General features: G+C 48.1%; 1 protein-coding gene across 1 annotated transcript in view; it reads right to left on the bottom strand.

Moving 5' to 3' along the window:
- Positions 1-21,858, bottom strand: part of LOC141083113 (uncharacterized) — a 60,533-nt gene extending 38,675 nt beyond the window's left edge. The window contains exons 1-4 of the mRNA XM_073567300.1: positions 21,544-21,858; positions 20,843-21,129; positions 19,274-19,608; positions 4,826-5,089 (exon numbers count right to left, since the gene is read on the bottom strand). Coding sequence (XP_073423401.1) covers positions 4,826-5,089; positions 19,274-19,608; positions 20,843-21,129; positions 21,544-21,858 — 1,201 coding nt within the window. The remainder of the gene's footprint in view (positions 1-4,825; positions 5,090-19,273; positions 19,609-20,842; positions 21,130-21,543) is intronic.
- Between the last annotated feature and the right edge of the window lie 1,564 nt (positions 21,859-23,422).

The following is a 23,422-nucleotide window of genomic DNA, read 5'->3' as shown; positions in this document are numbered from 1 at the left end:
TGACTGCTGAGCCATGTGTCTAATCCTCTCCTGTGTGATACTGACTGCTGAGCTGTGAATCTAATCCTATCCTGTGTGATACTGACTGCTGAGCTGTGTATCTAATCCTATCCTGTGTGATACTGACTGCTGAGCCGTGTATCTAATCCTATCCTGTGTGATACTGACTGCTGAGCTGTGTATCTAATCCTATCCTGTGTGATACTGACTGCTGAGCCATGTGTCTAATCCTCTCCTGTGTGATACTGACTGCTGAGCTGTGTATCTAATCCTATCCTGTGTGATACTGACTGCTGAGCTGTGTATCTAATCCTATCCTGTGTGATACTGACTGCTGAGCCGTGTATCTAATCCTATCCTGTGTGATACTGACTGCTGAGCTGTGTAACTAATCCTATCCTGTGTGATACTGACTGCTGAGCCATGTGTCTAATCCTCTCCTGTGTGATACTGACTGCTGAGCTGTGTATCTAATCCTATCCTGTGTGATACTGACTGCTGAGCTGTGTATCTAATCCTATCCTGTGTGATACTGACTGCTGAGCAGTGTATCTAATCCTATCCTGTGTGATACTGACTGCTGAGCTGTGTATCTAATCATATCCTGTGTGATACTGACTGCTGAGCTGTGTATCTATTCCTATCCTGTGTGATACTGACTGCTGAGCCATGTATCTAATCCTATCCTGTGTGATACTGTCTGCTGAGCTGTGTATCTAATCATATCCTGTGTGATACTGACTGCTGAGCTGTGTATCTATTCCTATCCTGTGTGATACTGACTGCTGAGCCATGTATCTAATCATATCCTGTGTGATACTGTTTGCTGAGCTGTGTATCTAATCCTATCCTGTGTGATACTGTCTGCTGAGCTATGTATCTAATCCTATGCTGTGTGATACTGTCTGCTGATCTGTGTGTCTAATCCTCTCCTGTGTGATACTGACTGCTGAGCTGTGTATCTAATCATATCCTGTGTGATACTGACTGCTGAGCCGTGTATCTAATCCTATCTTAAGTGATACTGACTGCTGAGCCGTGTGTCTAATCCTATCCTATGTGATACTGACTGCTGAGCTGTGTATCTAATCCTGTCCTGTGTGATACTGTCTGCTGAGCCATGTATCTAATCCTATCATGTGTGATACTGACTGCTGAGCTGTGTATCTATTCCTATCTTGTGTGATACTGACTGCTGAGCTTTGTATCTAATCCTATCCTGTGTGATACTGACTGCTGAGCCGTGTATCTAATCCTATCCTGTGTGATACTGACTGCTGAGCTGTGTATCTAAACCTATCCTGTGTGATACTGACTGCTGAGCTGTGTATCTAATCCTATCCTGTGTGATACTGACTGCTGAGCCGTGTATCTAATCCTATCCTGTGTGATACTGACTGCTGAACTGTGTATCTAATCCTATCCTGTGTGATACTGACTGCTGAGCAGTGTATCTAATCCTATCCTGTGTGATACTGACTGCTGAGCTGTGTATCTAATCCTATCCTGTGTGATACTGTCTGCTGAGCTGTGTATCTAATCCTATCCTGTGTGATACTGTCTGCTGAGCTATGTATCTAATACTATGCTGTGTGATACTGTCTGCTGATCTGTGTGTCTAATCCTCTCCTGTGTGATACTGACTGCTGAGCTGTGTATCTAATCATATCCTGTGTGATACTGACTGCTGAGCCGTGTATCTAATCCTATCTTATGTGATACTGACTGCTGAGCCGTGTGTCTAATCCTATCCTATGTGATACTGACTGCTGAGCTGTGTATCTAATCCTGTCCTGTGTGATACTGTCTGCTGAGCCATGTATCTAATCCTATCATGTGTGATACTGACTGCTGAGCTGTGTATCTATTACTATCTTGTGTGATACTGACTGCTGAGCTGTGTATCTAATCCTATCCTGTGTGATACTGACTGCTGAGCCGTGTATCTAATCCTATCCTGAGTGATACTGACTGCTGAGCTGTGTATCTAATCCTATCCTGTGTGATACTGACTGCTGAGCTGTGTATCTAATCCTATCCTGTGTGATACTGACTGCTGAGCCGTGTATCTAATCCTATCCTGTGTGATACTGACTGCTGAACTGTGTATCTAATCCTATCCTGTGTGACACTGACTGCTGAGCAGTGTATCTAATCCTATCCTGTGTGATACTGACTGCTGAGCTGTGTATCTAATCCTATCCTGTGTGATACTGTCTGCTGAGCTGTGTATCTAATCCTATCCTGTGTGATACTGTCTGCTGAGCTATGTATCTAATCCTATGCTGTGTGATACTGTCTGCTGATCTGTGTGTCTAATCCTCTCCTGTGTGAAACTGACTGCTGAGCTGTGTATCTAATTATATCCTGTGTGATACTGACTGCTGAGCCGTGTATCTAATCCTATCTTATGTGATACTGACTGCTGAGCCGTGTGTCTAATCCTATCCTGTGTGATACTGACTGCTGAGCTGTGTATCTAATCCTGTCCTGTGTGATACTGTCTGCTGAGCCATGTATCTAATCCTATCATGTGTGATACTGACTGCTGAGCTGTGTATCTATTCCTATCCTGTGTGGTACTGAATGCTGAGCTGTGTATCTAATCCTATCCTATGTGATACTGACTGCTGAGCTGTGTAACTAATCCTATCCTGTGTGATACTGACTGCTGAGCTGTGTATCTAATCATATCCTGTGTGATACTGACTGCTGAACCATGTGTCTAATCCTATCCTGTGAGATACTGACTGCTGAGCTGTGTATCTAATCCTATCCTGTGTGATACTGACTGCTGAGCTGTGTATCTAATCCTATTCTGTGTGGTATTGTCTGCTGAGCTGTACATCTAATACTATTCTGTGTGATACTGTGTGCTGAGCTGAGTATCTAATCATATCCTGTGTGATACTGACTGCTGAGCTGTGTATCTATTCCTATCCTGTGTGATACTGACTGCTGAGCCATGTATCTAATCCTATCCTGTGTGATACTGTCTGCTGAGCTGTGTATCTAATCCTATGCTGTGTGATACTGTCTGCTGATCTGTGTGTCTAATCCTCTCCTGTGTGATACTGACTGCTGAGCTGTGTATCTAATCATATCCTGTGTGATACTGACTGCTGAGCCGTGTATCTAATCCTATCTTATGTGATACTGACTGCTGAGCCGTGTGTCTAATCCTATCCTATGTGATACTGACTGCTGAGCTGTGTATCTATTCCTATCCTGTGTGATACTGACTGCTGAGCCATGTATCTAATCCTATCCTGTGTGATACTGTCTGCTGAGCTGTGTATCTAATCCTATGCTGTGTGATACTGTCTGCTGATCTGTGTGTCTAATCCTCTCCTGTGTGATACTGACTGCTGAGCTGTGTATCTAATCATATCCTGTGTGATACTGACTGCTGAGCCGTGTATCTAATCCTATCTTATGTGATACTGACTGCTGAGCCATGTATCTAATCCTATCCTGTGTGATACTGACTGCTGAGCTGTGTATCTATTCCTATCTTGTGTGATACTGACTGCTGAGCTGTGTATCTAATCATATCCTATGTGATACTGACTGATGAGCTGTGTATCTATTCCTATCTTGTGTGATACTGACTGCTGAGCCATGTGTCTAATCCTATCCTATGTGATACTGACTGCTGAGCTGTGTATCTATTCCTATCCTGTGTGGTACTGACTGCTGAGCCATGTATCTAATCCTATCCTGTGTGATACTGACTGCTGAGCCGTGTATCTAATCCTATCCTGTGTGATACTGTCTGCTGAGCCATGTATATAATCCTCTCCTGTGTGGTACTGACTGCTGAGCTGTGTATCTACTCCTATCCTGTGTGATACTGTCTGCTGAGCCATGTATCTAATCCTATCCTGTGTGATACTGACTGCTGAGCCGTGTATCTAATCCTATCCTGTGTGATACTGACTGCTGAGCTGTGTATCTGATCCTATTCTGTGTGGTACTGTCTGCTGAGCTGTACCTCTAATACTATTCTGTGTGATACTGTGTGCTGAGCTGTGTATCTAGTCCTATCCTGTGTGATATTGACTGCTGAGCTGTGTATCTAATCCTATCCTGTGTGATACTGACTGCTGAGCTGTGTATTTAATCCTATTCTGTGTGATTCTGACTGCTGAGCTGTGTATCTAATCCTATCCTGTGTGATACTGACTGCTGAGCCATGTGTGTAATCCTCTCCTGTGTGATACTGACTGCTGAGCTGTGTATCTAATCCTCTCCTGTGTGATACTGACTGCTGAGCTGTGTATCTAATCCTATCCTGTGTGATACTGACTGCTGAGCCATGTATCTAATCCTATCCTGTGTGATACTGGGCTCCACCTGCAGTCTGTGTCAGAGGGTGGTCTGGTTGGCACGATAATAAATTGTGTTATTTCCAGCTTTAAAGAAGGATGATAACACCATAGAAATGATAAGAATAATAGGCAAAATTGTTTGGTGAATTGGAACATGTGGGGTTAAAATTTCACCTCACAACATAGCCTAGGACACTCTCGGGGTCCAGACGTGTGACTGTGCAAAATTTTGTGGCTGTAGCTGCGACGGTGCAGACACCAATCCCGGACATGCACATATACTGTACATACACACACACACACACACACACACACACACACACATTGAGCTTTATATATTAGATATATTAGATTGCATTAGATATTGCAGTTAACTGAAGAAAGGGTTCATAAACTAAAGTTGCATGAGAACTGTGCGAAGGTCATAAATTGACCTTGAGGAACATAGTGCATTATGTATACCACATATATTTCTCATGAATCTATTATCTCACCTTTGCTTACCGTCAAACTGACTGGATCGCTTCTGTTACTGGCCATAGTCTTACACTGGTAATTTCCCCTATTTTCTATTTTAGCACTTTCAATCTGAAATTTCTGCTGATTAACATTAATTTGTTGGTTGTCTTTGTACCAGTAAAAAATTTCATCTGTCTTTCTAGTAGAATGAACAACATTACATGTAAAAGACATTTTTTCTCCTTTGAATATTGTTCTCCAGTCTGGATCCAATGTCACATAGGTCAGTACTTCTGCCTCTGAAATAGAACAGGAGAGGGAGAAAATACAGAAATACCTGTGAAATGTCTCCATTAGTGATGAGCGAGCATGCTCGCCACTAGAGTTGAGCGAAACGGGTCTAAAAAATTCAAAAGTCGCCGACTTTTGGCAAAGTCGGGTTTCATGAAACGAAACCCGACCCTAGGATGAGGTCGGCCACGAGGTCGGCGACTTACGCGCCAAAGTCGCATTTCAAAAGTTTGTTTTGCGCTCTTTTTCAGCCAATCAGGATCCACGGACACTGTGGGCAACGTGATGACATAGGCACGGGTCACCACCATCTTTCAGAAGGGCATGCAAGTGATTGGCTTGCTTTGGTGGGCGTCACAGGGGGTATAAAAGGGCGTGCACGCCGACCGCCATCTTACTTCTGCCGATCTTAGTATAGGGAGAGGTTGCTGCTGATTCTGTAGGGAGAGCGTTAGGCAGGGAAGAAGACAAAAAAACTGCTTCTGCTGCTAGCGATTTGGCCTGCACAACACACAAGTCACTGTGTGTGCAGTGCAAGGGGAGGCTATATTGTGGTGTATCAGTGGTGTTGGTTGTTGGGCTGCCTTTTAAGGCTTCCTGACACGCTGGCATTGCTGTTTATCCACTGCTCCGCAAACTGCTTTTTTAAAAGCAATCCAATCTCCAGTATCCTCTCGTCACTTTGGTCACAGGCAGCTGTGCCATCGAGCGTGTCACATAGCGCTCAGATATCAGTGGGCCGCACACAATCCACAAGTGTCCACTGTCCACAAGTGTACGCAGAGATTCAAAATCTCCATTATCCTCTCGTCACTTTGGTCACAGGCAGCTGTGCCATCGAGCGTGTCACATAGCGCTCAGATATCAGTGGGCCGCACACAATCCACAAGTGTCCACTGTCCACAAGTGTGTGCAGAAATTCTAAAACTCCCCTGTCCTATAGACACCTTGTACCTTGTTTTACATTACTATATAGTTTGTTGGATTTTGTCTACATTTCTACCAAAAATGAGGAAGGCTGGTGGAAGAGGCCGTGGAATTGGGCGGGGGTTGGCAGCTGGTAATGATGGTGTTGGTGGTGGATCTGATGGTAGTGGCAAGAGCAAAATAGGACCGAATGCAGGAGGTGCTGACCCTGCGTCATCGTCTGGCTACATAAGGCCTCGAACGCTTAGTTTTCTAGGAGTTGGCAAACCGCTTTTAAAGGCAGAGCATCAGGAAAAAGTTTTGTCTTACATTGCTGACTCAGCCTCCAGCTCTATCGCCTCCTCTTCTTCAGTTGTAAAAAGTAAAAGCACTGAGTCGTCATTGGAGGCTCATGTTCATGAACCACACCTTTCCTTGTGTCCTTCACCCCAACCAAGATTGAAGGATGACGCAGGCCATACTACTGATTACTCCATGGAGCTGTTTTCACATACCATGCCTGGATTATCAAGTGAAATGGTGAATTACCCAGGCCAAGAGGAATCTGACATGGAGTGCACTGATGCACAGCCGCTGATGGATGATTCTGCTGGTACATTCACTCAGAGCACTACATTGTCCTCGCAGTGTACAGAGCCAGATTTTGACCCTGATGAGACTCAGGTGCCCCTTCCCGCACACTATACCACCATACACGGTGACACAGAGAAAGGTGCACATGACATAGAAGAGGAGGTGATGGATGACCCAGTTGTTGACCCAGATTGGCATCCATTGGGGAAGAGGGTGCTGCTTCCAATAGCTCAGATGAGGAGCATCCACAGCAGACATCGACATCGCAACAGCTGTTATCTGGCAGGCCCGGAGCACTCCAAAGACAGGTTCCAAACATCAAAAGAGTTGCTGGACAGCTTGTCCAGAGGGTCAAAAGATCACAGCGTGCTAGGCCGCAAAATGTCTGCCAAAGTAGGAAGAGTGCAGTGTGGCACTTTTTTGAACAAAATCCTCATGATCAGGCCAAGGTTATCTGTAAGAAGTGCGCAAAGACCTTTAGCCGAGGGAAAAATCTGAAAAATTTGAATACCAGTTGCATGCTTAGACATTTAACCAGCATGCACTTGCAAGCGTGGACACAACACCAAACCTCAAGTGCCACATGTGCAACTGATCACAACGAAGGTAGTCAGCAACGCTACATTGTTTCCCCCACTGTAAGCCCACCGGTTAGCACAGCAGCAAATGTTGAGGTGTCGTTGCAAGGCCACAGCAGTCAGGGAATCCCACTGTTATATCAACGAAAGACTGATTCTAGGCCATCAGAAAGAACACCAACTCCATCACCATCATCAACCCTCTCTCAGTCCGCCCTGTCCACCGCTACTTCCACCATATGCAGCTCTCAAGTCCAGCTCACCCTCCCAGGCACTATGAGTAGGTCAAGAAAGTACTCAGTCTCTCATCCGCGTACACTGGGTTTGAACGCCCACATTGCCAAACTAATCTCGTTTGAGATGATGCCCTTTCGGTTGGTGGAAAGCACAGCTTTCCGCGAACTCATGGCCTATGCAGTACCACGCTATGACCTACCCAGTCGCCACTTCTTCTCTCGCAAAGCCATCCCAGCCCTCCACCATCATGTGAAAGACCGCATTGTCCATGCACTCAAGCAGTCAGTGAGCGGAAAGGTGCACCTCACAACTGATGCATGGTCCAGTCGGCATGGCCAGGGCCGTTACGTGTCCATCACTGCGCACTGGGTTAATGTGGTGGATGCAGGGTCCACAGGGGACAGCGGTGGTGGGACAGTGCTGCCTAGCCCACGGTATAGGAAACAGTTGGCTGTAGGCGTTCGACCCTCCTCCTCCTCCTCCTCCAGAAGCAACAGCTCGTCCACAGAGCGCAGTCGTACGAGCACTCCATCTGCAGCTGCCACTGTTGCACACGATGTGTCCCCCTATCGAGCAGCTAGTGGAAAGCGTCAGCAGGCTGTGTTGCAGATGATGTGTTTGGGCGACAGACACACCGCCGAGGTGCTGGCCGAGTACTTGAAGCGACAAACTGAGTCATGGCTGGGCAGTGTACATCTTGAGGCAGGCAAGGTAGTTAGTGATAACGGCCGTAATTTTGTGGCAGCCATAGCCCTTTCAAAACTCAGCCACATACCTTGCTTGGCTCACACCTTGAACCTGGTGGTGCAGTGCTTCCTCAAAAATTATCCGGAGTTAACAGCCCTGCTCCAGAAGGTGCGAAGACTGTGCGCGCACATCCGCCGGTCGCCTGTACACTCCGTTCGTATGCAGAAGCTGCAGCGATTGCTCCACCTTCCCAACCACCGCCTCATTATCGACATTGCAACAAGGTGGAACTCCACCCTGCACATGGTGGAGCGGCTGTGCGAGCAGAGGCAGGCCATAATGCATTTGTGGGAGGATACACGGCCAGGCACTTTGAGAGCAGACATGGAGTTGACAGGCGTGCAGTGGTCGAAGCTGAAAGACCTTTGTAAAGTCCTTCAGTGTTTTGAGGAATGCACACGGCTGGTAAGCGCAGACGACGCCATCCTAAGCATGAGCATCCCACTTATGCGTCTGCTCATGCAAACTTTGACGCACCTTAAGGAGCAGGCGTCTGCAGCCAATGTTGATGAGGAGGAAGAGGAGGAGGGAATCCTTGATGACATTCAGCCATTGTCAGCTCAGGGACCTCTCCCGGACGAGGTGGAGGAAGAAGAGGAGGAGGAGGAGGAGGATGATGGGGATGATTACTTAGGGGAGGAGGATGCATCTCGTGGGGCAAGTGAAAATGTTGGCGTGGCAAGGTCTGGTACAGGGTTTGTGCGCGACTGGAGGGATGTGGATTTGCCAGAAAGTGCTCCTCCACCCAGCACTCGCAGTGTATCATTGACACCGGGAACATTGGCCCACATGTCAGATTATGCCTTGCGGATCCTAAAAAGGGACCCCCGCATTGCCAAAATGATGAACGATGACGACTACTGGTTGGCCAGCATCCTGGATCCACGCTATAAAGGCAAATTACAAAACATCATGCCACAGGAGAACCTTGACCTAATATTGGCTAATAAACAAGCAACTCTGGTAAATCGGTTGCTTGAGGCATTCCCAGCACACAGCAGCGGTGATGGTTCTCACACGAGCCGTACGGGCCGGGGGCAGCTTGGCAGAGGTGTTCGTGGTGCACACAGCAGAAGTGGCGTTGGAGACAGGGGTTTCATGACAATGTTGTGGACTGATTTTTCAAATACCGCTCACACAACTGGTAATACTGCATCGATGGAAAGTGACAGGAGACAGCAGCTGTCAACTATGGTTACAAACTACTTTTCCTCCCATATCGATGTTCTCCCACACAGGTCATTCCCCTTTGACTATTGGGCCGCTAAACTGGACACCTGGCCTGAATTGGCCCAATATGCCTTACAGGAGCTCGCTTGCCCAGCTGCAAGTGTGCTATCGGAAAGAGTCTTCAGTGCAGCTGGATCAATCCTGACAGAAAAAAGGACCCGTCTGTCAACCCAAAATGTGGATGATCTAACCTTCATTAAAATGAACCACGCATGGGTTTCCAAGGATTTTGTCCCACCTTCCCCTGATGACACATAGGGTGACAGAAAAATGGCTTGCTTTGGTCCACCTCTTCCTGGTACTTCACCTATTTCGCCTTTTGCATCAGTTGAATGTCCAACATCAACATATGCCACTTTCTAAAACTCCCTAACTGTGCTGCCTCCCCCCCCATGGCCGGGGTCACCACCTAGCGCACGACACCGTGCGAGTGCCGTTGCCCTGGACAGGTGGGTAGGCCGACTCTTGGGCGCGGGCACTGGCACAGGGTCCCTCATAGTGCAATCAAGTGTCTCTGACGGCGGTGGTGCACACCCGCCGTCAGACACACCGCTGTACTATGAGGGGCCCAGTGCCAGTACCGATGCCCACGAGTGGGCCCCCCTTGCTTGGCCAGGGCCCCAGCATTTGCAATCTTTACCTCTCCCTGCTCCTCCACTGTGTAATCTGGGCCGTCAAATCCATACTGTGCCTGACACCGTCTGAGCCTGCCTCCTGAGACATATATTTTGAATGTGTACGCTATCCATACATGTTATCCGGGGATACGGTACCCCTTCTAACCTTTGTGCAATGACGTGCAATCCATACTGGGCCTAACACCGTCTGAGCCTGCCTCATGCTGTATAGACATATATTTTGAATGTGTACGCTATCCATACATGTTATCCGGGGATACGGTACCCCTTCTAACCTTTGTGCAATGACGTGCAATCCATACTGGGCCTAACACCGTCTGAGCCTGCCTCATGCTGTATAGTCATATATTTTGAATGTGTACGCTATCCATACATGTTATCCAGGGATACGGTACCCTTTCTAACCTTTGTGCAATCACGTGCAATCCATACTGGGCGTGAGAACGGCTGGCGAGCTGTTAAGCAAGCTACAGCACCTGTCCAGTACAGGGATTCCCTAGCGAGGAGACTTATTTGATTGTTTTCTATGTTGGGACAGCAATTTTTGGGGAGCACTATACTCTGGAGAATGATAGATGGGGCCCACCATACACTGGAACATTCCAAAGGTGGACATCAGACACTGGAGCAGCATTTACAGGGCCCATTATACACTAGAGCAGTAGAAATGGGGCCCATTATGTTTGGAGCATTATTTGGGCCCATAAGACAGTGGAGCTTCATCCATGGGGACCAACATATACTGTAGCATTATGTGGAGCTCATCATATACTGTTTCAAACATTATATGGGACCAATGATTTTGTATGGAGAAATAGATGGGCCTCGTCATGAGATGTAAAAAGTGAGGTATTTTTCATTGTACTATACCGCTATTTCTCTGCCGTATCGGAGCATGATGAGTTGTGGTATGTGTTAAAGGGGCGCTCTTTCGCCCAGGGCACATGAAAACCTGCAGCCAGCCCTCCCCCCCCACAAATTTAGCCAAATAACCCCCATTTTTCAGTGCGTAACTTGTATTATGAAGTTAATTAAGGTTGACAAGCTTAAGTAAGAAGAATTGATGCTTTTGGCATTCAAATGGGCACTGTAGGTGTGTTTCCTGTCCTCCTCTCACTGCCGACTTTTATTCCCCATTGACTTACATTGGGTTTCGTGTTTCGGGACGACCCCGACTTTTCCCTATAATCGGACGATCTTGCTCGACCCGACTTTTGGAAAAGTCGGGTTTCACGAAACGAAACGCGACCCTAAAAAAGCAAAAGTCACTCAACTCTACTCGCCACTACTCAGTACTCGCCCGGGCATCTCACTGCTCTGTAAGGGAGTGAAGTAATACGTTCTCTTTAATGTCACCTCCCTTTAAGGAGTGCTAATGTAAATATGCAATTATTCTTGGTACTGCTACACTTACAGTGTATTACCATTGTTCGCTTTATTGGTACTGCCACATCATATATGTGTTACCATGCTGTATAGAATGTAATATATTGCGTTGTATAAAGTTCTGCATATTTAGGTATAGATTAGGGGAAGTTAGTGCATCCATTTAGGTCAATAGAAGAGGGCACTATTAGAATAGAGTTCCTAGATATGGGTAAGTGTATTTCTGTTGTGGGCCACTAGATGGGGGCATGTGTTGTGAATTCGCTTTCTGGCCTACCTCTGGTTACTAGTGAAGGTAGTGGAGCTGGTTATATTGACAGAGGGGTCACAAGTTCTCTTTCCGGGCTCCCTCTGGTGGTTACTGGAGGTAATGGAGCTGATCTAATTAACAGAGGCCTGCCACCTGATAATGAGGAGGATGACTGGACATCTGGAGTTTCTGACTGGATTTAAGACAAGCCGACTCCCTCTAACCCTGCTGGTGATTTTTTCCTGCCTCCTGAGGTCTTGGTTTCCAGCTCAGTCCCTGCATGCTCAGCTAAGTGTTCTTTTGCTATTGTTCACATTTGATCTGGTTTTGTCTATTTCAGTGTTGTGTGTTCAGCCAGCTCTGGCTGGGGCTGTGCTGAATTTCCATCCTTATGTTACTGCTTGTGCCAGTTTGTTTTTGTCCCTTATTAGATTGGCCTCTTTTTGCTCTGCTTTCAGAATATACCAGAGTGCTGATATAGTGGGCGAAGTCTAGTGACTTCAGTATTTTTCTATATGACGTGTTGGGCATTTTTTGCAGGGTGTTTTGCGTGATTGCAGACAGAGTCTTTCCTTTCCTGTCCTGTCTAGTTAGTGTGGGCCCCATCATTTGCTCAGTCTATTTTCCTATCTGCGTTTGTGTTTTCATCTTGTCTCACCGACAATATATGTTTGGGAGCTATCTATTCCTTTGGGGTCTGCTCTGGGGCAGTTTAGATTTCCCCTTTCTTGCTTTAGGCTTATTTAGTTCTCCGGCTGTGTCGAGGCATCTAGGATCATCGTAGGTACGCTCCACGGCTGCTGCTAGTTGTGTGGATAGGATCAGGGGTCTGCAATCCGCTTAGTTACCAACCTCTCTGGTTTTCTGTGGCTTAGCTTGGTCTTGCTTTCCTCTTCGGTGACCCAATCATAACAGGCATGCTAGTGGGCCTTGTAGGTATATCTTGTAGGAAGTTCATAGTGGGTTAATTGTAGGAGGAGCTGCTATGGGTTAAGTAAGTGTAGGAGACAGGTTAGAAGGGTGAAGATGCCCGTAATGTCCACAAGGGCTCTAGGCCCAGGACGACATAGCAGCTACGAGACGTTCTGTTGGAAGAAAAGTGCATGGGCACAGTCAGATGGGTGCTGGATGAGACCCAAACACCCCAGGAATTACAGTGTTCCATGGCAGCAAGAAAAGGAGAGAATTACGTGGTTCAAGAGTCGTGCAGGGCGCAGAATATTCACAATGTGGCAGATCTTAAATAGGGCTGAAGCTTGTAAGTCGGGGGTGAAATTGATGAACGGGATCCCCTATGTCTTGAGGTCCTACAGAAGTGAAGCTGCTGTACCGCCTAGGGCGCTACTACCCCTTTATGTGTGTGAGGACAAAGAAAGCAGGAAAGAGAAAGTGCAGAAGGAAAGCTGTGTGGACTGTAATGTTGCTGATGTGCCTGGGGCCATTGAAGAGACAAGTAAAATGGTTTGTTTGGCATCTGAACCGGGATCTGTGTCCGTTCTTTACACCCTATGCACCGCAGCTGAGTGTACAGGAGCTGTGCAACACCGCTGTGGAATCCCTGACGGTGAACTAGAACCCCAAACAAGTACGCCGGTAGAAGCTGACAATTTTCCTGGGAGAGGAGGCCAGGACACCAAGGCCCTGGTGTCCTCAGCCACAATTACTGTCCTGGCCGACTCTTACAGCTCGAGAGCTGGACGAATATTTCTGGGGTTGCTCGGCGGGAGCTCGGGTCCTCTCCCTGCATGTTTGACACTTTTTAGAGAGCCATTGAGCATGCAGGGATTGTCTGCCACACACAGTAATGCCACAGCCATGTTGAATGTGGCATTACAGTACAGTGATTGGTTGGCCGCACAGCGTCATCAGGTCTATGTCAGATCTGGCGCCGCCATGCTCATCACAGTTTTCTCCAGAATCAGGCAGTGTAGGGAGAGGTGCTGCTGAGTTAGGGAGACATTTTCTTGGTTCTTACTTAGTGTAGGTATACCATATATTAATCACATATCCATCTCAACTAACAGTCTTTCTGAAGACTAATCCAGCTGAATAGATATAAGTGCTAAGCAGGCAGGCAGTGTATGTGGCAGACTGCAGTGCATATAGCAAGATGGTCCATTCCAGATCTGTCTGGAATGGTGCTTTTACAGTTATTTCTAGACATAGAACCAGATATCAGGGGCCAGGAATAATTTTTTTTGGATCTCAATCCTAATTTTTTACTTGAAAAGCAATCTAGAGTACACCATCTTTTCTGCTCAATTTGCTTGTTGGGACTGCAGAATACAGCCAGATCTTTTCCATATCACAGCGCTAAAAATCCATCTATTTAAAACTGTGGTTTGTCTGTCACATGGATCACATATAAGTGTGCTCAAAATTCTGCCATTTCTGCCCTCCTTTTAAACTTTGTTGCAGTGTGTTAGCGAAGTTATTGACACGAGTTTGTTGTTAAAAATAGTTATCTACAGGCCAGCTATTTAAAATTGTGGTTTGTCCGTCACACAGATCACATATAAGTGCGCTCAAAATTGTGCCATTTCTGGCCTCCATTTAAATTTTGTTGCACTGTGTTAGCGAAGTTATTGACAAGTGTAGTTACCAACAGGCCAGCTATTTAAAACTGTGGTCTGTCAGTCACACGGATCACATATAAGTGCGGTCAAAATTCTGCCATTTCTGCCCTCCATTTAAATTTTGGTGCAGTGTGTTAGCAAAGTTATTGACACCAGTTTGCTGTTAAAAATAGTTACCTACACCTCAGCTATTTAAAACTGTGGTTTGTTCGTCACACGGATCACATATAAGTACACTCAAAATTTTGCCATTTGTAGTGAAAGAGGAAAATATTGTCCTCCATTTAAAATGGACAATGGACGCGTGGCAAGGGACGGGAAACTGGACATGATGGTGATGGTGCATGCAGAGGCCGTGGGCAAGTCAAAATTGTGCCACAACAATAACCCACATCTTCTCGCCTGTCCGACTTACTAGGGGACTGCAGCACACCACTATTGAACCCAGAGCAGTGTAAAAAGGTTGTTGGTTGGATAGCGGAAAATGCTTCCAGTCACTTTGCCACCATCATCACCACCCTGTCTTCCACACGGTCAAGTCTCAGTAGCCGTGAGTCTGGACCGCTTAATCCTCACCCTAATCCTCCTTCCTCTCACCATGCCAAGTGCCCAGAGACAACTGATCCCACACTTGGACACTCCGAAGAGCTGTTCACTCTTCCATTTATAGATTTGGGCCTCTCGCTTGGTCCACTTGAAGCGGAGCAAGAGGAGATCGCATGTAGCCATGTCCAAATAATATTTGAGCAGCAACGGTCAGACGAAGGCGATGGTGTGAAAGTGTCACAAGAGTGATGATGAGACACAATTGTCAGAAAGTCAGGAGGAGGACCAGAGTGCGTAAGTGGAAGATGAGGTGATAGATGATATAGTAACTGACCCAACCAGGCAGGAGGACATGCAGAGCGAGGACCGCAGCACGCAGGAGGAGGGAGGCTTAGCACGCCAAAAGGCAAGAAGAAGCAGTGTGGTGGCCTCAGACAGAAGGCGGGTGACCGTTCCCTGTAACATCAGCACGACAGAAGTTGAGTGTGCATCTGTTAGGTATTTCGGAGTCTGGTTGTTTTTTAATGACTCTGCCGATAACCCCAAAAGGTCATTCGCACCACCTGCCAGGCTAGCAACAGCAGGGGTAGCAAAATTACCAGCCTGACCACCACCAGCATAATTAGACACATGGCAGCACCCAACTTTGTGGGCCAAACCCCAGGGCCTAGGGACAGTGTCTGGAGATGACACCACTGCTTCTTCCGCTGTTGTGTGTGCAAGCCAATCCCCTGTCCATGGTGCTTGCGAAGATGCCTTCTGCCTTGCGCCTGTCATTGCACACACTCAACTGTTGTGAGTTCATTTTTCCCTTCACCAGTGAGGTCTGATGAACTCCCTCTTCTGGCGAAAGAAGGTAGTGAGGCTGATTACCAAACAGCTGAGCAGGTAGATGATGACTGGGTCACAGGAACTGATGACTGGATATAAGGCAGCCGACGCCCTGCTGCCTTGCCGGTGATTTTCCTGTTGGATTCTTGGAGACTGGTCTGATTTCTGCTTCTGAAAGCTAAGTTTTGCTCTGACTTTTGTATACTTTAGTTCTGGTTTTGTTTGCCTTGTTTTTTGGAGTTCAGCCATCCCCGGCCGGGGGTGAGCTGAATTCCATTTTTGTCTCTGATCTGTTGATCTCTGGCTCTGTCTTCAGAATATACCTGAGTGTTGATATAGTCTTTTTGAAGCCTAGCGACTTCAGGGCCTGTTTTTCCTATAAGTCTGTTGGTTTATTTTTGGATAGGGTTTTTGCTGATTGCAGACAGCAGCTTTTCTATCCTGTCCTGTTTAGTTAGCTTGGGCCCCATCATTTGCTCAACCTATCTTTCTATCTGTGTTAGTGTTTTTTCATCTTGCTTAACAGTCATTATATGTTGGGGACTGCCTATTGCTTTGGGGTCTGCTCTGGGGCAGTTTAGATTTCCCCTTTCTGTATTTAGGCTAATTTAGTTCTCTGGCTGTGATTGAGGGGTCTAGGGCACCGTAGGAACCCCCCACGGCTACTGCTAGTTGTTGTGGATAGGTTCAGGGGTCTGCAATCCGATAGCTTCCAACTTCTCTGGTTTTCTGGACTTAGCTATTATTTTTGTTTTTTCCTCCTTCGGTGACTCATCCATAACACTCAACTAGCACCATCAGCAAGCACGTGCACGTCCTTGTGCCAGCGCAGCCTTCAGTTGTCCATACCCCAGTCCTTGGAACACAAGCACAAATACGCAACCAACGCCCCACTGACCAGACTACTAAATTCCCACATTTTGCGACTGCTTGCGCTTGAAATTTTGCCTTTTAGGCTCGTGGAGACAGAAGCTTTCCGCAACCTGATGGCTGCGGCCGTCCCTCGGTAGTCGGTTCCCAGCTGCCACTCTTTCTCCCGGTGTGCCATCCCCGCATTGCACAAGCACATGTCTCACAACATTAGCCATGCCCTCAAAAATGCAGTTACTGGGAAAGTCCACCTAACCACGTGGACAAGTGCTTGTGGGCAGGGATGGTACATCCTGCTAATGGCACACTGGCTTAAATTAGTGGAGGCCGGGACTCAGTCAGACCTTGGGATGGAACACGTCCTCCCGATGCCAAGGATTGCGAGCCCTAGGTCAATCGGGGTTGCTGTTATGAATGGGTCACTGAGGAGGATGGCAGGAACAGGCTAAGTCACCAAAAAACAGAGAGGTTGGTAACTAAGCAGATTGCAGACCTCTGATCCTATCAACACAACTAGCAGTAGCCGTGGAACTAACTAAGCCTAAAGCCAGAAAGGTGAAATTTAAACTGCCCTGGAGCAGATCCCCAAAGGAATAGACAGCCCCCAAACATATATTGTCGGTGAGACAAGATGAGACACAAACACAGGCAGTGAACAGACTGAGCAAATGGTGGGGTCCAAGCTGTCTAGACAGGACAGGACAGAAAAGATACTGTCTGCAATCACGCACAAAACCCTAAAAAATCCAACATATCTGATATACAAAAAACCTGAGGCCACACAACCTCACCCCCGCTAGATCAGCACTCTGGTATGAACTGGAAGCAAAGCAAAAGATACTAACATAACAGGGGACAGAACAAATTGACACAAGCTGTAACATATGGAGCAGGGCCCAGCGCTGCCCCCAGCAGGGAGTACGCTGAGTCCTAGCAACAAAGCAGAAAGCAAAAAAAAGGCACAACCATATTAGATGCAAAGGATTAGTCAAAGAAACACTTAACTTAACCATGCATATCAGGCAGGAGACAAAAGAACCCCAAATGCACAAGGAGGAAATCACCAGCAACCACCAAGAGAAGCCAGCTCAATTATATGCTCCCAGCCAGTAATCCCAGGTTCCCAGTTATCGTCATCAGGTGGGAAACTTCCATCAACCTGGCCAGCTCCACTACTCTCAGTAACCACCAGAGGGAGCAGAGGGAGCTTTGGCTCAGAAGTCGGAGCAACGAAATTCACAATAGGTTGTTCCCACAGTCTACAGCTCCTGCACCTCATCCTCCTCTTCACCTTCCGTCTCCGAAATGACCACATCATTCACAATCTGGAAGCACTGCAGCACTGCCTCAGCCAAGTGGCAACAGGCTGTACTAAAGCTAAAATGCTTAGGTGACAAACCGGAGAGATCTGTTGTTGACAATGCTGAACCTACAGCCAGGCATTGTCGTGTGTGACAATGGCAGGAATCAGGTGGTGGCTATCAGGTGAGGCAAGCTCACACACATACCATGACTGGTCCATATGCTTAACTTCGTTGTTCAACGGTTTCTCAAATGCTACCTGGAGGTGCCGGATCTGCTTATCAAAGTACGCTGGCTGGGTGCCCATTTTAGAAAGTCAGTTCCAGCTTCCGCCGCCATTGCCGTGCTTCAGCAGCGTTTTCAGTTTTCGGCTCACCGACTGGTGTGTGATGTCCCCACGCGTTGGAACTCAACACTGCACATGTTGGAAAGAATTTGTGAGCAGAAGAGGGCAGTTGTTGGCTACCAATATCAACAAGGCTGCCGGAATTCAGGTCAGACTCCACACATAAGACCTCAGGAGTGGACATGGATGTCAAACATATGTACCATCCTCCAAAACTTTGAGGAATCCACCAAGATGGTGAGCAGCAATGATGCCATAATCAGCATCACCATCCCACTTCTCTGCATTCTGAAAAGCACTCTGCTCACAATGAAAGAGGATGCATTGCGGCGGAGCACGAGGACATGGAGTGTGATGGTTCCCAAGTGTGAACCCACTGGACCGCGGTAAGCGAACCTCCCCTTGGCGAGCGGGCCAGGTGGACCACCCCCTATACAGGGACTGTTAGGGACAGGCCCAGGGGAAACTACTCACCGCGGCAGCCGGTACCCGAGGAGGACATAGGAGACACAGCAGGAGATGAGAGAGGCAGGCGGACGGACGTGCAGGACCGGAACCACGGTGGACGGAGGGGACGGAGACACAGGCTAGCAGGACTGGAACACAGGGATGTGGACAGGAAGATTCAGGCAGGCACGGCAGGACTACTGAGATACGGACTGGATGAAGACACAGGCTGGCAGGACTGGAACACAGGGACACAGACTGGAAGTGGACACGGGATGGCAGGCACTGGGAGAGACACAAAGGAGCAGGTTAAATACTGTAGGCCGACCGAGATAGGAAGCGGAGTAACACAGCAGGAACTGGGAAGGAAGGCAGACAAGGGGCCAGGGTCACTTAGCTAAACACGAGTGACGATCAGGCAACGCCAGGGAGGAAGAGGCGGCCAGATAAGGGCAGGTGCAGAGGTGCTTCCGGGTCAGGACCTATAGTGAGCCGGGGAGAGAGGCCATTCTCACAGAGAGGCGTGTGCGCATGCGCGGTTGGGCCGGTCGCGTGCGCGCGCCTGACAGGAAGCCGAGACAGGAGCGGGTGCAGGGGAAGAAGAGCAGACGGGACTGCGCCGGACCCAGTGAGTATGACGGGGCACGGGCACGTGCGGCTGCGGGGCAGGCAGAGCAGGCAGCGGTGTGACAGTACCCCCCTCCTTACGCGCCCTCTTCCCCAGACTGGAAAGAAATCGTGCCAAAATCCGAGGAGCCTGGATGTTCTCCCGAGGCTCCCAAGTTCTCTCCTTTGGACCAAAACCTTTCCAATCCACCAGGAAATAGGTTCTCCCTCTAAGCCTTTTCATGGCAAGAATGTCTTTAACCTCAAAGACATCATCAGCGGAAATAGGCCGAGGAGAACGAGTGGTAGAGGCATGGAATTGATTGAGAATCACTGGTTTCAGAAGAAAGACATGGAATGAATTGGGGATACGGAGCGAGGCGGGAAGCTTCAACTTGTAAGAGACATCGTTAATGCGAGACAAGACCTCGAAGGGTCTGATGTACCGAGGACCCAATTAGTGTGAAGGAATCTTCAGGCGAATGAATTTGGAGGACAAGCACACTTTATCGCCCGGATGATAAAGGGGTGGATCCAAGCGCCTCTTATCTGCGTGTTTTTTCATCCTTACACGCGCTTGCTCGAGAGCGGTCTTGTTCTCCTGCCAGATCCTGGAGAACTCCCCAGACAGAAGATCGGCCACCGGCACACCCGAGACAGGAGGAACCGGCAGGGGTAAGCCTGGATGTTGCCCGTATACGATAAAGAAGGGGGACTTGGAAGAAGATTTGCTGACGTGATTGTTATAAGTGAATTCTGCCCATGGAAGTAAGTCTGTCCAATCGTTCTGAGGAGCGTTGAAGAAGTGACGGACGTAATTCACCAAAATTTGGTTAGTACGCTCAGCTTGTCCGTTGGACTGAGGGTGATAGGCGGAGGAAAATTCCAGTACGATGTTCATGGATTTGCAAAGTGCCCTCCAAAATCGGGACGTGAACTGGACTCCCTGTCTGAGACGATATGTTGAGGAAGACCATGAAGACGAAAAATATGATGGATGAAGATTTTCGCCAATTCGGGGGCCGAAGGTAGACCAGGAAGCGAGATGAAATGAGCCATCTTGGAAAATCTATCCACAATGACGAGGATGACAGTGCGGCCCGCAGAGCGAGGCAAATCAGTAATAAAGTCCATAGCCACATGCTGCCAGGGAGCCGAAGGGACTGGCAGCGGATGCAAGAGACCAGAAGGTAATTGCCTGGGGACCTTGTTCTGGGCACATGAGGGGCAAGACACTAAAAAACTTCGCCTATCCTGAAGAAGAGTGGGCCACCAGTAGTAGCGAGACACGAGCTGAAGAGTCTTTTTGAACCCAACATGACCTGCAATTTTGGAGGCATGGCCCCAGCACAAGACCTGTTGTTCTCAGGGACGTAGGTCTTTCCTGGTGGTTGAGTGGACAGGCTAAGGGGTGCCACCGTGATGATCTTAGAAGGGTCCACGATGTGCGTGGGCTCCTCTTCTGTATCATCCGCAAGAAAAGATCTGGACAACGCATCGGCCTTGAGGTTTTTACTACCTGGATGGAAGTGGAGTTCAAAATCGAACCGGGCGAAAAATAAGGACCATCTGGCTTGCCGGGGATTCAGCCTCTGCGCCGTTCGAATGTATGCCAAATTTTTATGGTCCGTGTAGATCTTAAATGGGTGCACAGCTCCCTCTAATACGTACCGCCAATTCTCCAATGCCAACTTGATGGCTAAAAGCTCCCTGTCACCAATGGCATAATTTCGCTCCGAGACGGTAAATTTCTTTGAGAAGAAGCCGAAGGTGACCAGTCGCCCAGAAGAGGATCTCTGCGAGAGCATGGCTCCAGCCCCGATGGCAGAGGCATCCACCTCCAAATTGAAAGGTTTGTTGGTCTCCGGATGATGGAGAACGGGAGCTGAGGCAAAGGCTTGTTTCAAGGCAAGAAAAGCTTTTTCGGCCTCCGAGGACAAGACGTGAGGGTTGGCCCCCTTACGAATTAGAGAGGAGATTGGCGCAGAAGAAAAGTGAGGGATGAACTGCCTGTAATAATTGGCAAAGCCAAGAAATCGCTGGATTGCCTTGATTCCATGAGGTTGTGGCCAGTTGAGCACGGCGGACACCTTCTCCGGGTCCATACTCAAGCCGGAATCGGAAATAATGTAACCCAGGAACGGGAGAGATGTCTGCTCGAAGGTGCACTTCTCTAGCTTAGCATACAGGCGATTCTCTTGCAGGCACAGCAACACTTGACGGACGTTCCTTCTATGGGTAGGCAAGTCCAGGGAAAAGACAAGAATATCATCCAGATATACCACCACACAGGAGTACAGAAGGTCTCGGAAAATATCATTCACAAACTCCTGGAACACTGCGGGAGCATTGCACAGGCCGAATGGCATCACTAGATATTCGTAGTGACCGTCCCTGGTGTTAAAAGCGGTCTTCCATTCATCTCCAGAACGAATACGGATGAGGTTGTAGGCTCCACAGAGATCTAATTTGGTGAAGATTCGTGCTCCCCGCAGTTGATCGAATAGCTCCGGAATGAGAGGGAGCGGGTATTTATTTTTGATGCTGATATCATTTAGGCCCCGATAATCGATGCAGGGACGGAGTGAGCAGTCCTTCTTCTTGATGAAGAAGAAGCCCGCTCCTGCGGGCGAAGACGATTTCCCAATAAAGCCTCTGGCCAAGTTCTCCTGAACGTACTCGGTCATGGCCTGTGATTCGAGAGGATTCAGATGGTAAATTTGACCACGGGATGGAGTAGAACCCGGAATGAGGTTGACTGGGCAGTCGTAGTGACGATGCAGAGGCAAGCGCTCTGCTTCTTTCTTGTTAAAAACGTCCGCGAAGGACCAGTAGGCCGAAGGCAAGCTTGAGGGCACCGCAGTAGATAGAAAAGCTTTGACTGGCTGAATGGGAAGAAGGCACGTAGAGTGACAGGATTGACCCCATCGTAAAATGTGACAGTTCGCCAATCAAGTACGGGTTCGTGGGTTCTTAACCAAGGAAGGCCTAAGAGGAGTGTATGGGATAACGACGGCAGTACGAAGAAGGCGATCTTCTCCCGATGCAGGACTCCGATCTGTAGCTCCACCTCTTCGGTGACCAAAGTAACGGTCTCCCGCAGGGGAACACCGTCGACCGAAGCTAACTGCTGAGGAGTCTCCAAGGATCTGACAGGTATCCTCAATCTTTTGACAGCCTCGAGCTGGATGAAGTTCCCAGCTGCTCCAGAATCTATATAGGCCACCTCAGAGGAGCGGCTGGAACCGAAATTCAATAAGACCAAGAGGGTTAAGGGTAGAGAGGTATTGCTAACACCTAGGGAGGCCTCTCTTACCTGTCCTAGGCGGAGGCGTTTCCTGACCTCACAGGGCAAGAGCGAGAGAAGAGAATCGAGGATGAAATCCAAAGTTACAAAAAAAGGTGACATCAAAGTGGCAGAACTAGCTCTATTATTTAAAGCAAATTCAGCCAAGGGCAAAAATGTGACCCAATCATCCTGATCAGCAGAGATAAAACATCTCAAACAAGACTCCAAAGTCTGGTTTGTTCTCTCCGTCTGCCCATTGGTCTGAGGGTGAAATGCAGAGGAGAAGGACAACTGAATTCCCAGCTTGGAACAAAAAGTCCTCCAAAATCTAGAGACAAACTGAACTCCTCTGTCAGATACAATGTTCTCAGGAATCCCATGCAAGCGAACCACCTGTTGCAAAAACAAGGGCACCAACTCTGAGGAAGATGGCAACTTAGGGAGTGGTACAAGATGGACCATCTTAGAGAATCTATCACAAATTACCCAGATAACAGTCATTCTCTGAGAGACAGGCAGATCAGAAATAAAATCCATTGAAATATTGGTCCATGGCCTCCTGGGCACCGGCAAAGGCATCAACAACCCACTAGAGCGAGAACAAGGTTTAGACCGGGAGCAAGTCCCACAGGACTGCACAAAATTCCTGACATCACGAGATAAGGCGGGCCACCAAAAAGACCGACTCACCAAATCTCTAGTACCAAAAATACCTGGATGACCAGCCAATGCGGAGCAATGAACTTCAGACATTACTCTCTTCCTCCACTGGTCAGGAACATGCAATTTTCCAATGGGATAGCGCTCAGATTTGTCATCCTGAAACTCTTCCAGAGCACGTCTCAAATCGGGCGAGATGGCAGAAAGAACTACCCCCTCACCTAAGATGGCTTGGTCACAATAGGAGAATCAGCAAAGAAACTCCTAGAGAGGGTGTCTGCCTTGACATTCTTAGTGCCCGG

Source organism: Dendrobates tinctorius, unplaced genomic scaffold (genome assembly GCF_039654945.1).
Source record: "Dendrobates tinctorius isolate UK_male_01 unplaced genomic scaffold, ASM3965494v1 ptg000019l, whole genome shotgun sequence".
In the NCBI taxonomy this organism is placed as follows: domain Eukaryota; kingdom Metazoa; phylum Chordata; class Amphibia; order Anura; family Dendrobatidae; genus Dendrobates; species Dendrobates tinctorius.
Note: the sequence above shows the minus strand (reverse complement) of the source record. Positions and strands in the feature narration are given on the sequence as shown.